The sequence below is a fragment of the Nematolebias whitei genome, chromosome 19 (assembly GCF_014905685.2).
Source record: "Nematolebias whitei isolate Nwh7 chromosome 19, NemWhi1, whole genome shotgun sequence".
Classification (NCBI taxonomy): Eukaryota; Metazoa; Chordata; class Actinopteri; order Cyprinodontiformes; family Rivulidae; genus Nematolebias; species Nematolebias whitei.
Genome location: NC_056516.1, coordinates 32,754,591 through 32,770,134, shown reverse-complemented (window position 1 = coordinate 32,770,134; position 15,544 = coordinate 32,754,591). Strand labels below are relative to the sequence as shown.

General features: G+C 40.5%; 2 protein-coding genes across 2 annotated transcripts in view; both read right to left on the bottom strand.

Moving 5' to 3' along the window:
• The window catches only part of LOC119425746 (gastrula zinc finger protein XlCGF8.2DB-like), an 8,243-nt gene extending 331 nt beyond the window's left edge, over nt 1-7,912 (bottom strand). Inside the window, exons 1-2 of the mRNA XM_037693292.1 lie at nt 7,626-7,912; nt 1-1,500 (exon numbers count right to left, since the gene is read on the bottom strand). The exon at nt 1-1,500 is cut by the window's left edge and continues 331 nt beyond it. Coding sequence (XP_037549220.1) covers nt 1-799 — 799 coding nt within the window. The 5' untranslated portion in view covers nt 800-1,500; nt 7,626-7,912. The remainder of the gene's footprint in view (nt 1,501-7,625) is intronic.
• Nucleotides 1,166-15,544, bottom strand: part of LOC119425498 (zinc finger protein 260-like) — a 16,654-nt gene continuing 2,275 nt past the window's right edge. The window contains exon 3 of the mRNA XM_037693027.1: nt 1,166-1,500. Within this exon, the coding sequence (XP_037548955.1) occupies nt 1,166-1,500 (335 nt within the window). The remainder of the gene's footprint in view (nt 1,501-15,544) is intronic.

The window sequence follows — 15,544 nt, the reverse complement described above, 5'->3', positions numbered from 1 at the left end:
ACTGATCACAAGAAAAGGGCTTCTGTCCTGTGTGGATAATCATATGTCTTCTTAAATAGTCCTTTTTGGAAAACTTTTGACTACAATGATCACAAGAAAAGGGCTTCTGTCCAGTGTGGATTATCATGTGTGTCTTTAAACAGCCCTTTCTTGTAAACCGTCGGCCACAAAGATCACAACAAAATGGTTTCTGTCCAGTGTGGATTTTCATATGTTTTTTCAAACTGGTCTTATCAGTAAACCTTTTTTCACACAGATCACAAGAGAAGGGCTTCTGTCCTGTGTGGATTATCACGTGTCTCTTTAAACCACCCTTTCCAGTAAAACATTTTCCACACAGATCACAACAAAACGGCTTCTGTCCCGTGTGGATTATCATGTGTTTTTTTAAACTACCCTTTTCAGAAAACTTTTTTTCACACAGATCACAAGAAAAGGGCTTCTGTCCCGTGTGGATAATCATGTGTTTTTTTAAACTACCCTTTTCAGTAAATCGTTTTTCACACAGACCACAAGAAAAGGGCTTCTGTCCTGTGTGGATTATCATGTGTTTTTTCAAACCACTCTTTACAGTAAACCTTTTTTCACATAGATCACAACAAAAGGGCTTCTGTCCTGTGTGGATCATCATGTGTCTGGTTAAATGTATCTTACGAATGACTCTTTGCCCACAAACATCACAACCAAAGGGCTTCTGTCCCATGTGGATTATCATGTGGTTTTTCAAACCAACCTTTTGATTAAACCTTTTTTCACACAGATCACAAGAAAATGGCTTCTGTCCTGTGTGGATCATCATGTGCCTGGTTAAATTGCCCTTTACGCTAAACCTTTTTCCACACAAATCACAAGAAAATGGTTTCTGTCCTGTGTGGATATTCTTGTGTCTGTTTAAATGTATCTTATGATTGAACCTTCGCCCACAAACATCACAACCAAATGGCTTCAGTCCATTTTTGTTGTGGACCTTGTTCACACTTGACTCAGAGACCCTGCTGGGTGAAGACTCCCAGTCTTCATCAGTGTGTTCAGTTTTTAACCCAAAGTCTGAAAAAAGTTTCAGCTGAGACTCAGGATTATTCACATCATTATCCTCTTCATCATCTTCACTAACTTCAGTTTCTGAAGAATCAGAATCTCTATAAGTATTTAGATCTGGGTTTTTTTAATCTTTTTCTCCTTCACCAGTTGCTGATTCTTTGTGGTCACCTGAGCTGCTGGTTGGAAGATCACAGACTTCATCTTGGTGTTGATGAAGCTGTGAGAACAGAGGTTTCTCTTCATCATCCTCACTCTTAAAAGGAACTGCAGTTAATGAAAAGCTCGTGACATCCGTCTCCTCCTTCATACTGAGCTGCCCTCCCCCCAAAATGGTCCACTGTTCCTCCTCTTCCTCTTTTATGTGGAGGCAATTTGCATCCTGCTGGTCCACATCAGGCCACTGTTCTTCAGGAGCTTCTTCTTTAATCAGCACTGACTTCTGAACATCTGCAGGAACCACTGGAACACATGTAAAATACAGTAAGGAAAACTAGGGGTGCAGAAAAAAAATCTGTTTTTTTTTTTAAAGAATCTAGATTCTTAGTACTGGCAATTCTGAAAAGATTCTAAAGGTCCATAAATCAATTTTAAAATGTGTTTAAGTTTTATATTTTTTCCACTCTTACTCCCCGCTCGGCCGCTGTAGAATTGGGCCATGTAGGCCACCATACAGCAAGCCAGTTAGCTAGCTCCCTTTATCTCAATAGCGCCTGGTAGCATGGAGGGGGACAGCACGATTCAATTTGCTTCTTTGTTTAAAAATCATTTCAGATCCTACAATGTTCCGGGGGAAGACAGAGCTTAACAAGAGCATGGTTGTTTGCAAGAAGTGTAAAATTAAATTGCGGTACAGTATTTGAAAATACGACAAAATGCGCGGAAGATGAAAGCAAAAGCAGCCGACCGTGGAGCTCTGCAACAAACTTCTAGCTGACTCCTCAAAGGCTGCAAAGATTTACCTCTCCATCTCCTGCTATTTCACAAAGGATTTACGAGCACACAGTGGAAGGCGAGGGGTTTATTTTTATTTTTAATATGCTGGACTCCAAGTAGTTTTTTTTATTTTTTTGCGATAAGCAGCACCGCAACTTCACCATGAAACAACTGATGGGAGAAGCTCTGATGCAGCTTCAGCTCAAAGGTAAGTGTTATTTTTCATAATATACTTAAACTTATACAGACAAGTTGTACAACAAACTAAATGTAATTTGTCTTTTTAACAGGTTGAAGGAGCCAGACAAGACGCATCACCTGGAGCTATTTCTAAATGATACAATTTATTTATAACACAAATCACAGATCAAAAGTTTAAACTGTGAGAATGTATCATTTTAAGGGAAAAATCTGTTGTTTCCAAATTTCATGGCGTCAACAAATCCCAAAAAAGTTGGGACAAGTCCATATTTACCACTGTGTGGCATCCCCCCCTTCTTCTTACAACACTCAGCAGACGTCTGGGGACAGAGGAGACCAGTTTCTCAAGTTTAGAAATAGGAATGCTCTCCCATTAATGTCTAATACAGGCCTCTAACTGTTCAATCGTCTTGGGCCTTCTTTGTCACACCTTCCTCTTTATGATGCGCCAAATGTTCTCTATAGGTGAAAGATCTGGACTGCAGGCTGGCCATTTCAGTACCCGGATCCTTCTCCTACGTAGCCATGATGTTGTGATTGCTGCAGAATGTGGTCTGGCATTATCGTGTTGAAAAATGCAGGGTCTTCCCTGAAAGAGATTACGTCTAGATGGGAGCATATGTTGTTCTAGAACCTGAACATAGTTCTCTGCATTAATCGTGCCTTTCCAGACATGCAAGCTGCCCATGCCACAAGCGCTCATGCAACCCCATACCATCAGTGATGCAGGCTTCTGAACGGAGCGTTGATAACAACTTGGGCTATCCTTGTCCTCTCTGGTCCGGTTGACATGGCGTCCCAGTGTTCCATAAAGAACTTCAAATCGTAAATCATCTGACCACAGAACAGTCTTCCATTTTGCCACACTCCATTTTAAATGACCCCTGACCCAGTGCAAACGTCTGAGCTTGTGGAGCTTGTTTAGAAATGGCTTCCTCTTTGCACTGTAGAGTTTCAGCTGGCAACGGCGGATGGCACGGTGGATTGTGTTCACTGGCAATGCTTTCTGGAAGTATTCCTGAGCCCATTCTGTTATTTTCTTGACAGTGGCATTCCTGTTTGAGCTGCAGTGACGTTTAAGGGCCCGGAGATCACGAACATCCAATAGAGTTTGACGGCCTTGACTCTTACGCACAGCGATTGTTCCAGATTCTCTGAATCTTTTGATGATGTTATGCACGGTTGATGATGATAACTTAAAAGTCTGCTATTTTACGCTGGGTAACACCATTCTGGTATTGCTGCACTGTCTTTCTGTGCAACAATTGTGGAATTGGTGATTCTCTTACCATCTTGGCTTCTGAGAGAGACTGACTCTGAGAAGTTCTTTTTATACCCAATCATGTTGTCAATTGACCCAATTAGTGTTAATTGGTCTTCCAGCTGTTTGTTATATGATCAATTTCCTTTTTCCAGCCACTTATTGCTACTTGTCCCAACTTTTTTGGGATTTGTTGACACTGTGAAATTTTGAATCAACATATTTTTCCTTTAAAATGTTACATTTACTCAGATTAAACTTTTGATCTGTCATCTATGTGATATTACGAATAACATATTGACATTTGCCATCTCCACATCATTCCATTCAGTTTTTATTCACAATTTGTTTAGAACTGCTGGCTGGAACATCATCTTCAGAAACTGTGGCTGACCTGAAAAAACGCTCATGGACAAATCTCAACACCTCGATGTCAAATGCAATTGTAATCATGTTTTAATTGTGCTTGCTGGTAGAGTTTTTTTGATGTCTCAAATCGTGTCCTGATAGACAAGATGTGAAAGATCTTTTTTGGTAATACCACTATCTACCCTCATGTTTCTCCCCCTTTTCCTATCTAAGATTATTATCTGATAAGGATAAGAAGGCCGCGCTCTCCCTGTAGTTGCAGCTTCGTGCACTCCGCCCATCTTTCGGACGACTGTACGTACATATTTGCGTTGTACCTCGGTGCAATTCCAATAAAGTTTATTCTGATAAAATTATGCAAAAATATTTGATATAGTAAAGAACCTAAAATTGGTTTAAATAAATGTTCTATTTGTTTACATTGTTGTTTAATCTTTTCCTTGTCAGTTACATAATTGAAACTAAATTTATGACAATTTCAATAGAAAAATTGTTTCTGAATCGAAAAATCGATTTTGTATCAAATTGTGACACCAAAAATCTGAATTGAATCGCCAGACTCAGAGATTCACACCCTTAAGGAGAACTGTAGCTTTATATTCACACATACATGATTTGTTTTACTGCTCAGATCACAGAGTTGTTTTTTCTCCTCCAAACAGGTTCCAGTGCTAAACCTGAGCCAAAGAGTGCTTAGTCCCAGTTCTTTCCTTTAATAACACTTTAAGCTGTGGCTTTAACACCCCATCAACTCAGAACATACTGTTTAAATGTCTTTTGTTCTTATGATTTAACCTTTTCTTTTAACAAAAACGTTTCAAGTGTTTAATCAGGCTGGTAGGGGTGCACTGATAAATCGGCCGGCTGATTTATCGGCCCCAATTTCCTTAATTTGGGGAAATCGAAAATCGGCCCGATACTTGCATGAGAAACCGATTTTACCAATTTTATTGTGTTTTAACAACAATTGTCTGAACTTCATTTATATTTCAGAGCACAAGTTCATGGCCAGTTAAAACAAGTTTGTATTGTTTCTAGGATATTGTTCAAGGGTATGTTTTTTCAATAAAATAATATTGGAAAATTGAAGGTGCGTTGTGACCTTATAACACCTGACAGTGTCGCTTAAAAAGCAAAATCAGTATCGGACAAAATCTGAATTGGCAGGTCAGACTTTTGAGAAATCAGTGATTGGCCAGAAAACTGCAATCGGTGCACCCCTACAGGCTGGTGCATAGGGGTGTAACGGTACACGTGGGTGTATCGAACCGTTTCGGTACAACATGTTCGGTTCGGTCCACGTGCACACCGTTTAGGTCATTTTTTCACTCATTAAATTTTATTAACAAGAAATTATGCACCACGGAACTAAAGTTCCTAAGTGTGTTTCAGCACGGCACTATAGTCTTACAGCACGCATAGCATTAGCAGTCTAGCATTTCGTTGCAGTCTCCTGTTTGGGAACATTATGGCTTTCTTGTTAAAAGACAAGTGAACAAATCCAAAGCTGTGTCGACGTTGTTTCACAGAGATTGGATACAACCAAACTAGGGCTGGGTACCTTTCTAAAAAAAATTGGTATCGGTACCGGTGTCGGTACCTGGATGGTTCTTTTTTCGGTACCAATTTTGTAATTAATATTAATTCTAACAAGAATAAATTTACGTTACACATTACAGTACAAATCGTGAGTTTTATTTTTTAACTAGTATTTCTATTCCAAGCAGTTTCTTACATAAAAATAAAATAATTTACAGGTCAAAAGACCAGTTTCAAACCAGTGACATGTCAGTGTCTAATGTTCACTGCTACACACCGAGGACCTTTTCACTTAGCAGTTTATCTTCAGAAAAAAACAACATGTCTGCTTTCTCTGGACACAAACAAGCCCGCTCCTGGCTGATGGTGTCTACAGCAGTAGAAAATGTTCACTCTGAGGGTGTGGATGATGCTTGTTGCACACACAGATACCTGGTTGTTAGTTTGATAGCACTGGCATATTGTCCCTCACATTCCACCAGCAGGTCACTGGATTCACTGAGGTTAGGGTTGATGCAGACAACTGTGCCTCTGTGTCTCTTCCTGATTTTTCTCTGTGGTTCTCTGGGGTTTAGGGCTCTTATCATCTCCCTAATTGACATTAAAACACAAAACATCAACAATAATATGGTTGTGTTATTATTGCTCACAAAACTTTATCTAGGCTGAGAGATAAAATCTTAACTGGTCAACAATATCCTTTACAGCTTAACTTACCTCCACCATGGAGCCTCCACTGTAGAAAAAGGCAGCAAACTTTTAACAACAAAGTTTGTGATTGTCCTGTGGCCCCCCACCTCACTTTTCTTTTGTCAAGTCTCTGTCCTCCTCAGGGTCAGAGGCTCCTGTGAGGAGAACATAAACAAACAGTGAACTGTTTAAGCAGCTGACCGGATGGATGAGCACATTATTACAAGCTAAGCTTCATCTGTTACTGTCAATATTTAGTTAGCTTCTGAGTTTAGCTAGCTTCGTTGATAAACTAAAGCTACACACTAATATCTTAAAGTTAGTGTTACATGGATCCTAGTTTAATTCACCGCGATGCATGTATTAAGCTGCAATAATGTTAACAAACGTAAACTTATCAGCTGAAATCCCAGACACAGCGCCGTCCTCGGAGTTCTTTGATGAAGAGGAGTCCGGTCGTGGAGAAAATGAATCAGGCCATTCAACACTCACAGGCTGACTTTAACGCTGAGAGGAGATGGGGGGAGGCTGAGGTCCTCCCTCTCCTTGCAGAAAAACACGGAGCAACTTTCTGCTCGTAAACTGAAGCCATTCGACAACGCGCGCTGCGCATGTGAACCCTGTCTGTGGGCGTAACCAGAACCATAGACATACGTCTGTACGGCTGCTCTATACAGCTCTGGGTGTAAACACGTAGTCTGTTTGCTATATGTCTGCATTTTACCTACCGGTGTGCTGAAACCACGTGACACGTTACAGCCAATACCGAAACTTGACACCGAAAGAAGAGTGACGTTTCGATCCATACACCAACCGAACTGCGTCGGTCGGTGCTATAAAAGAACCTTGGTTCGGTATACAGCCCTAAATCACACTGCAAAATTAACAAAGCTCTACCTCTCTATTCCTGTTACTGTTGCTAGTGAGAAGATTTTCTCCACCGCTGGATATATTCACTGCAACTAGATCTATGCTTTTGGCAGAAAATGTGGACAAGTTGATCTTTTTGCCCAAAAACGTAAAACTTGATTAGTTAGATTATAAACAGTCTGTTGTTGCTTATTGTTCTGGTTCTGACTGTTATTGTATTAAGATTTTTGTAATAATAATAATAATAATAATAATAATAATAATAATAACAATAATAATTTTATTTAAAAAGCGCCTTTCATGCGCCAAGGACACTTTACAATAAGAACAAAGATCAACAGGAATAAATTACATAAAGAATATAAAATACATAAAGATTGAGGAAGAGACACCTCAATAAAGTTAGTTTTACGTTACCTCGGTTTCAGAGAGGGGATTATAATGAAATTATGACCTGGTTATGAGCAGATCAAAAACCCCACGACCAGTCTAGATAAATATCTTAACAGTAGAATTAAAAAAGTACATATTTAGTTTATCAATGGACTATAAAATCAACATTTTAGGGTTTGTAACCTCTCATACTTTATCTGTTAGCAAGCTCAGATATAAACAGAGTTACACATGTCCTTTCCAGGAAGATAAATTCATTAACTACCAGAAAGTTCAAACTAAACTGTGACATAATCACATTCAACAGAAAGAATAAAAAGATACAAACCTATTATATGCAGTTGATCGTTGGGACTGAAAACTGCATCTAAGATTTGGCTTCCTCCAGTTGTTTCCTGTTCAAGAGCATCTCTACTTCCAAGGAAAACCTCCATTTCTTCTTCCTCTGCATCCAGGTGCTGCTGGACCTGCTGTCTCCACATCTGTTAGCTTTCGTTCATCACTATTTACCTTCAACATTAACCGAGTACTTACAGCTGAATAGAACTCAAAATTAAACTAATTTCATCAGAAGTCGAGAGAAAAGAGACTTAGTTCGTCAATACAGAACATGGCGAACACAATGAACGTTCGAACAGAACAGCTTCCGGTGCTTGGAGGAAATTACTTCCGTTATTATCAACTAGCCTTCAAAATAAGAGCTTGAATTGTTCCGCACTACGGTATAAATAATGTTCTGCTGTTAGCCAAATATTACATACACAAATATCGCTTCATTAAAACCATCCCTAACTTTATACAGTGGAAGAATGAGTTACATTTGTTTTATAAGTCTTTGTGTTTGCAGCTGCTTACATGATCAAGAAGGACCATCAGCCTAACGATTAGCACACTGATGGCTGTTTACTGTTCACAGCGGGCTGAGTGATACTAGCAATAACCGTATTGTAAGAGGGGACAGTTGAACACGGAGGCCTCCCCCCCTGTTTAATGATGGAAGGTTTCTTTTAACAAATATGGCCTCCTTTACTCCTCTCTCAAACCATCGTTCCTCTGTTCATGACGTGAACATCTTCATCCCTGAAAGAGTGACCGCTGGCCTGGAGATGAGTGTAGACTGCAAAGTCCTGGCCTGATGTTGTTACTCTTCTGTGTTGGGCCATCCTTTTGGCCAGTGGCTGTTTACTTTCCCCGATGTAAGACTGATCATAGCCCTCCTGACACTGAACAGCGTTCATTCAGCATTTAGCCGAACACTATACTCCTGCTCCGCATGCCGATACCTACTCAGCTACAAGTGACCACGACAATCTCCTGAAGACCACATACTCGTACTGACAATGTCCACACTTACACTACACCCACTCGTATCAGATATCCTCCAAGATAGTTACATGATTACATCACTTAAGAGATGGAACAAATGTTCCTAAAGATAAGTGTTACTATGCTTTGTTATACCAAAAAAGTCCATGTTCAATAATCCAGGTATACAATCCAACAATTTTCAGTCAGGTCATCTGGACAGTTTCTTTTGAAAATAAACTGTCCAGATGACCTGACTGAAAATTGTTGGATGCTTTGTTATACTTGTGGTTCAAAAAAATTATCAATTCTTCTTGTGCCATTTGTCACAATAGGTGCTGGTGAACCCAGTTGTGCAGGCAAGCAGGCAAGGACTCAGGATATATATAAAAATAAAGAATTTATCAACAAAACAAACAAGCTGACATGGCAGCAAAACAAAATAGGGGGTTACTCACAATACGGACGGGTCATCACCAGTGAACCGATTAACAATGCCAGGACAAAGACTAACACAGAGACACAAACTTATATAGAGGAAACACCGATCAGACAAAGTGAAGGCACCTGCGAACAATCACAGATGCCAGAGAAGAAGACAGGATGCAAGACATGAACATGACACAAGATAGGGCTAGATACAAGAGAAATACAAACTGTGGAAATGGGAAATTACTTATTTACTTATGGTGGGTTTAAAGTCAATTAAATTAATCAGTTTATGGTGTTTATTCCCTTTTCATTATAGATGTGTTGTCACATAGAGACAAGGTGGGTGTGGTAGTATGACGTAATTTGTTTTGGACAACGAGTAATGTGGGGTAACTTGTTTTGAACAAAGACGGGTGTGGGGTTTCACATTCTAGGGGCAGTTAGAAACTCTCCCAAAAGATACAGATAGTTAAACCATTTCATCCCTCTGAGGAGAAGGGGCATAGGAGGAGCTCGATGTCATGGCAACAGTATGAGTGAGCAGATGATTATCCAATAGAAAGAAGATTCTCCCCCAAAGGGGGACAGGCTTAGAAAAGGTTTATAACATTGTGTAATGAGGAAGTAAAGTTAGACACACTCCTGGGTAGCCATCTTTAATGACCTCAAGGTGACGTACTCTGTCTGTCTTCTGAAATCAATCAACCTTTATTTAGACAGGTAAATCCCATTGAGCCTCGAGGACTCATTTACAAGAGAGACCTGATTTCAACAAAGAAAGATGACAACAATGGACAACAGCAACAACAATAAACAGTTATAAAAAGTCATACTGCAGGGTTTTTTTTTTGTTTGTTTTTTTTTAACAAATAGGATGGCTAAAAGGAAAAGGTAACAAAACAAAACAAAACAAAAAAAACCCAGCTAGATTCCAAGACAAATGTAGAAAACTAAAAACAGGAACATGTCAGCATTGGACCCTGCCAGGAGTCCAACAGATTCTTAAAGACACTTAGAGAGGTCAAGGTCGAGAGCTTCAAATCTTTTTGTAAGATATTCCAGGAAACAGGAGCGGAATAGGAGAAGGCCCTTTTGCCTAGTTCAGTCCTCATTGAGGGAACACTGCAGGTAATAATGTCCTGAGAGCGCACTCCGTAGCTGCACTCACGCAGAGACATGTAGGAGGAGATGTATGAAGGCAGCAGACCAAGAAGTGATTTAAAGATGAAAATGTACCAGTGAGAGAGTCTGTGTGAAGTTAATGATGTCCAATTAACCAGTGAATACAGGGTGCAGTGGTGGGTACGATAATCACAGCCAGTTATGAATCTTAGTGCACCATGATAGACAGCATCCAACATCTGCAGGGTTCAAATGCATTGAAATGCATTTCAGTCTGTGTTCTGTTTTTGTGTTTTGTCTTGTGCTTTAACTTTGTTTAAAATAAATCCTATAAAACTAAGGTGAAGTCTCCGGAGCAGTACCTGTCCGATCAAACTAACACGCAGATGGTTAAACTACTCTCCCTCAACATAACCCAATAAAGAGAAACAGAGGACCAGGGTGAACACAGACAAAAACACAACATCCATCCATCCATTATCTTTTACCCGCTTCTTCCATTTTGAGTCACAGGGGTCACCGGTGCCTATGTCCAGCAATCACTGTGCAAGGGGCGGGGTACACCCTGGACAGGTCACAAGTCCATCACAGGGCCAAATAGAGACAAACAAGACAAACAACCATTCACTCTCAGACTCACACCTATGGACAATTTAAAGTTACCAGTCAGCCTAACATGCATGTTTTTGGTCTGTGCAAGGAAACCAGAGTACCCATGCATGCATGGAGAGAACATGCAAATTCCACCCAGAAAAGTCCCCAGACCGGGATTTGAACTGGGGACCTGCTCGCTGAGAGGCAGCAGCTCTATCAGTTGCGCCACCGTGCTGCCTGTTAAAATTTCCCTTTTGATTAAACCTTCATTCACACAGATCACAACAAAATGTCTTGTCCAGAGTGGATTCTCTTGTGTGTGTTTAAGAGCCCTTGTCAGTAAACTTTTGTTCACACAGATCACAAGATAATGGCTTCTGTCTTGTGTGGATTCTCATGTGTCTGCACCAGACTCACCTCACCACCGGATGAAGAGCTTCTAAGCGTGACCCCAGCAGAAGTAAGGAACACTTTCATGAAGATTAATCTGCACAAGGCAACCGGTCCAGACAACATCCCCGGGAAAGTGTTGAAAAAATGTGCCGATCAGCTCTGCGAGGTGCTGGCCAACATCTTTAACACCTCACTTACCCTGGAGACAGTTCCCACCTGCCTAAAAACTGCCACCATCATCCCAGTCCCAAAGAGCTCTACAGTGACTGGTCTGAATGACTACTGGCCAGTGGCCCTCACCCCGATAGTTGCTAAATGCTTTGAAAAACTGGTCATGACCCACATCAAAACAGCAATCAACATCAACGAGGACCCTCGTGAGTATGCATACTGGGAGAACCGATCAACAGAGGACGCCATCTCCTCTGTGGTCCACACTGCACTCAACCACCTGGAGCAGAAAGACTCCTACGTTCGTATGCTCTTTGTGGACTTCACATCTGCCTTCAACACCGTGATCCCCCAAACACTCATGGACAAACTATTAACTCTAGGACTAAGCCCCTTCATTTGCAACTGGGTCCTAGACTTCTTAACAAACAGACCTCAGTCTGAGAGGATCCACAACTTTTCCTCCTCCACCTTAACCCTCAGCACTGGCTCTCCTCAGGGATGTGTGCTGAGCCCTCTCCTATTCACTCTGCTCACATATGATTGTGCAGCCAGCTACCCATCCAGGCTGTCACATTGTAAAGTTTGCAGATGATACAGTGGTGGTGGGATGCATCACAAACAATGATGAGTCCAGCTACAGGCAAGAGGTGGAACATCTGGAGAGCTGGTGCAAAGAGAATAACCTTCACATCAATGTGAAGACAACAAAAGAGATGATCGTGGACTTCAGAAGGAACAAAAACACCTGCACCTCCCTGTAAATAAGATCTGCGGTAGAAGTGGTCTCCAGCTACAAGTACTTGGGTGTACACATGAATGACAATCTCAGCTGGGGCAACAACACTTCTAGCCTGATCAAGAAAACTCTTCAGAGACTCTACTTCCTCAGACGGCTGAGGCGAGCTAGTCTGGGAAGTTCAATCCTCACCTCCTTCTACAGGTGTGCAGTGGAGAGCATCCTGTGTTCCAGCATCAACGTGTGGCATGGAGGCTGCACAGCTGCAGAAAGAAAAGCTTTGCAGAGAGTGGTGAAGGCTGCACAGAAGACTGTTGGAGTCAGTCTCCCCACCATCACAGACATCTACACCTCCAGATGCAGGAAGAGAGCCACCTGCATCATGAAGCACCTCACTCACTCAGCACACACACTTTTTGCCCCACTCCCCTCAGAAAGGAGGTTAAGAAGCATTAAGTGTAGAACCACTAGACTGAGAAACAGCTTCTACCCTGAGGCTGTTAGACTCATGAATCTCTAACCAGGACAATCACTGTGAAAAATCACATCATGTTGCTGCTGATCTGTTTCATGTTGATGTGTTCATGCATGCTCATCTGCTCACACAGACTCATGTTTGTGCTGCTGTTCGGCGCAATGTTTTTATGCTATTAGTGCTTAGTGTATGATTTAGTTGATGTTTTTCTTAGTTCATATATTAGATCTTATTACTGTTTTTCTTTTACATTTTATTGTTGGATGTAACTGGGACCCTGTGTACATAACTTTGTTCCACCACATGTACCACATGGGGTGTGAATGACAAATAAAGAACCTTGAATCCTTGCCTCAACTCTTTCTACTCCCAGATTGACGGACGTAACATCCTTATTACACAGAACAAGGCATATGTCATTCCATCTCCATTCTACCATCACTCGTGAACAAGATGCTCAGATACTTAAAACTCCTCTACCTAAAGGGCCCAGCATACTCCATTCTACCAGCACTGGCTCTCCTCAAAGGTGTCTTTTATCTGCACTGTTATTTATTCTGTACACCAGTACTTCCCAAAGTGTGGTACTCATACCCCTGGGGGTACGCAAGAGGAACGTAGAGGGTACGGGAGAAAATTTGAGAAAAACGGAGAAAAAAAAGTGTGAAAAGAGCCAGACTACACTCTCACATAAATAGACTTGAAGTACCTTCTCACATAACCAAATAATACACATGTAAATGCTCCCATCTAGTGTTCAGCAAAATGTTTGCACAAAGTAGAAATGTGCGACTTGCTGAAGGAACACCTGTTAATCAAAGCAGCCTTCGCTCAACTTCTTGTCAGGGTTGCGAAAACATAAGCCATTGCTGGATTTATGGATCGGACTGCGCACAGAACAGCCTGCGCTGACCAACTGTGCTGTGAAGACTTTGATGCCCTTTGCTACAACGTACTTGTGTGAAAATGGATTCTGACAAATATGAAAACAAAATACAGAGCAAGACTGTGTTGAAAATGATTTAAGACTCACACTGTCTCAAACTAAGTCGAACATAACAGAGTTGTGTGCATCCTACCAAGCACACCCTTCTCTTAAAACTGTGGGGAGTTTAATTAAATACACAGTATGCTCAATACCTGTTATTTATCACAACATAAATGTTTTCCAATATTCTACACAGGCTAAAGGTTTGGATAATTCAGCCTATAAATATGTTGCTTATTATTGCTGACATTTATTAATAAATATCATTTGGTGCGAAAAAATTAACAGGTGTTTAAGATTGTATGTGATATGTGCAGCGTTTACGAACACATTATAAAGGGAGGGTACTTAACTAAAGGGAAGATATCTGAAGGGGTACACAGCTGAACAAAGCTTGGGAACCACTGCTGTACACAAACTCCAGCAGAAGTACTTTCCCAAATAGACATTTATTTAAATATGCTGATGACATGGCCCTGATAACCTTTTAAACAACGAGGAGGAGGAGCATGGATCACTTCTGGACATCTTCATTAACTGGTGCAAAATGTCTAAATTGGTTCTGAACACAAAAAACCAAAATAAATGATTATTGACTTCAGGAAGCTTCAGTAATTTTCTCCAACCACCATTGATGGAGAGCAGGTTGAACCTGTCTCGTGCTACAAGTACATGGGCGTGGTTCTGGACTGTCACTTAAAATGGGACTCATGGGCTGATCTTATTAGCACCAAGGTTCAGCAGAAGATTTTTTTTTTTTTAAGAAATTGGGGTCTTTTAGAGTCAATAATTCAACGCTTTAATAATTTATTCGGCTTTATTGAGGAAATTTAAACATTTTGTCACATCTGTTGGTTTGGCAATGCTACAGAGGCTCAGAAGAAATCCTTGAGAAATATAATAACTTGAAACCTTTTTTTTCAGTTAGCCTCACTGATTTGTGGTTTCTTAAGGCTACACAGCTGTTCAGTCCCAATTCCTTGAGTTCCCTTTGCATTGTGTGTGTGGAAATGATCTTACTTTCACTATTAAATATAGCCCTGAGTGCTACTGTTATTTTTCTTCTATTTGATTTCACCAAACGTTTAAGTGATCGCCGATCATAATCATTCAGGATTTTTCCGGCCACATTTCTTCCTCGAAGACGATGGGTTCCCACTATCCTTCCAGTTTTTAGTGATGCGTTGGACAGTTCTTAACCCAATTTTAGTAGTTTCTGCAATCTCCTTAGATGTTTTCTCTGCTTGATGCCAATGATTTGACCCTTCTCAAACAGACTGACATCTTTTCCACGACCACGTGATGTGTATTTCAACATGGTTGTTTAAGAAATGGGAAGCAACTCATTGCACCAGATGGGGTTAAATAACTTGTTGCCATCTGAAAGATAATCACCCATACAGTAATTATCCAACAGGAGGCTCATACCTATTTGTTTAGTTAAATTTAGGTGGCAAATTTTGGGGGGCCAGGCAGTGTACTTTACAAGAAAATAGCATAACAGATGAGTGGAAATAAATTTTACATGAGTGTTTGGGAGAGATAAATGTTTCTCAGTTGAAATTAGTGAAATTATGTTATTCATCACCAGATTCAGGCATGTACAAAATTTAATTAAATATATTAGTGAGTGTGGCACATTGCCTATGAGTTCTTTCAAATTACTTTTTATCCCCAGTGTGGATTCTCATGTGCCTGTTTAAATTGTCCTTACTGGTAAACATTCGGCCACAAAAATCACAACAAAATGGCTTCTGTCCTGTGTGGATTTTCATGTGTTTTTTTAAATGAACCTTTTGAGTAAATCTTTTTTCACACAGATCACAAGAAAATGGCTTCTCTCCTCTGTGAAATCTCATGTGTGTGTTTAAACCTCCCTTTTGAATAAACCTTCGTTCACACAGATTACAAGAAAAGGGTTTCTGTCCTGTGTGAATCATCATATGGTTTTTTAAACTGTAATTCTGGGTAAACTTTTGATTACACTGATCACAAGAAAAGGGCTTCTGTCCTGTGTGGATTATCATA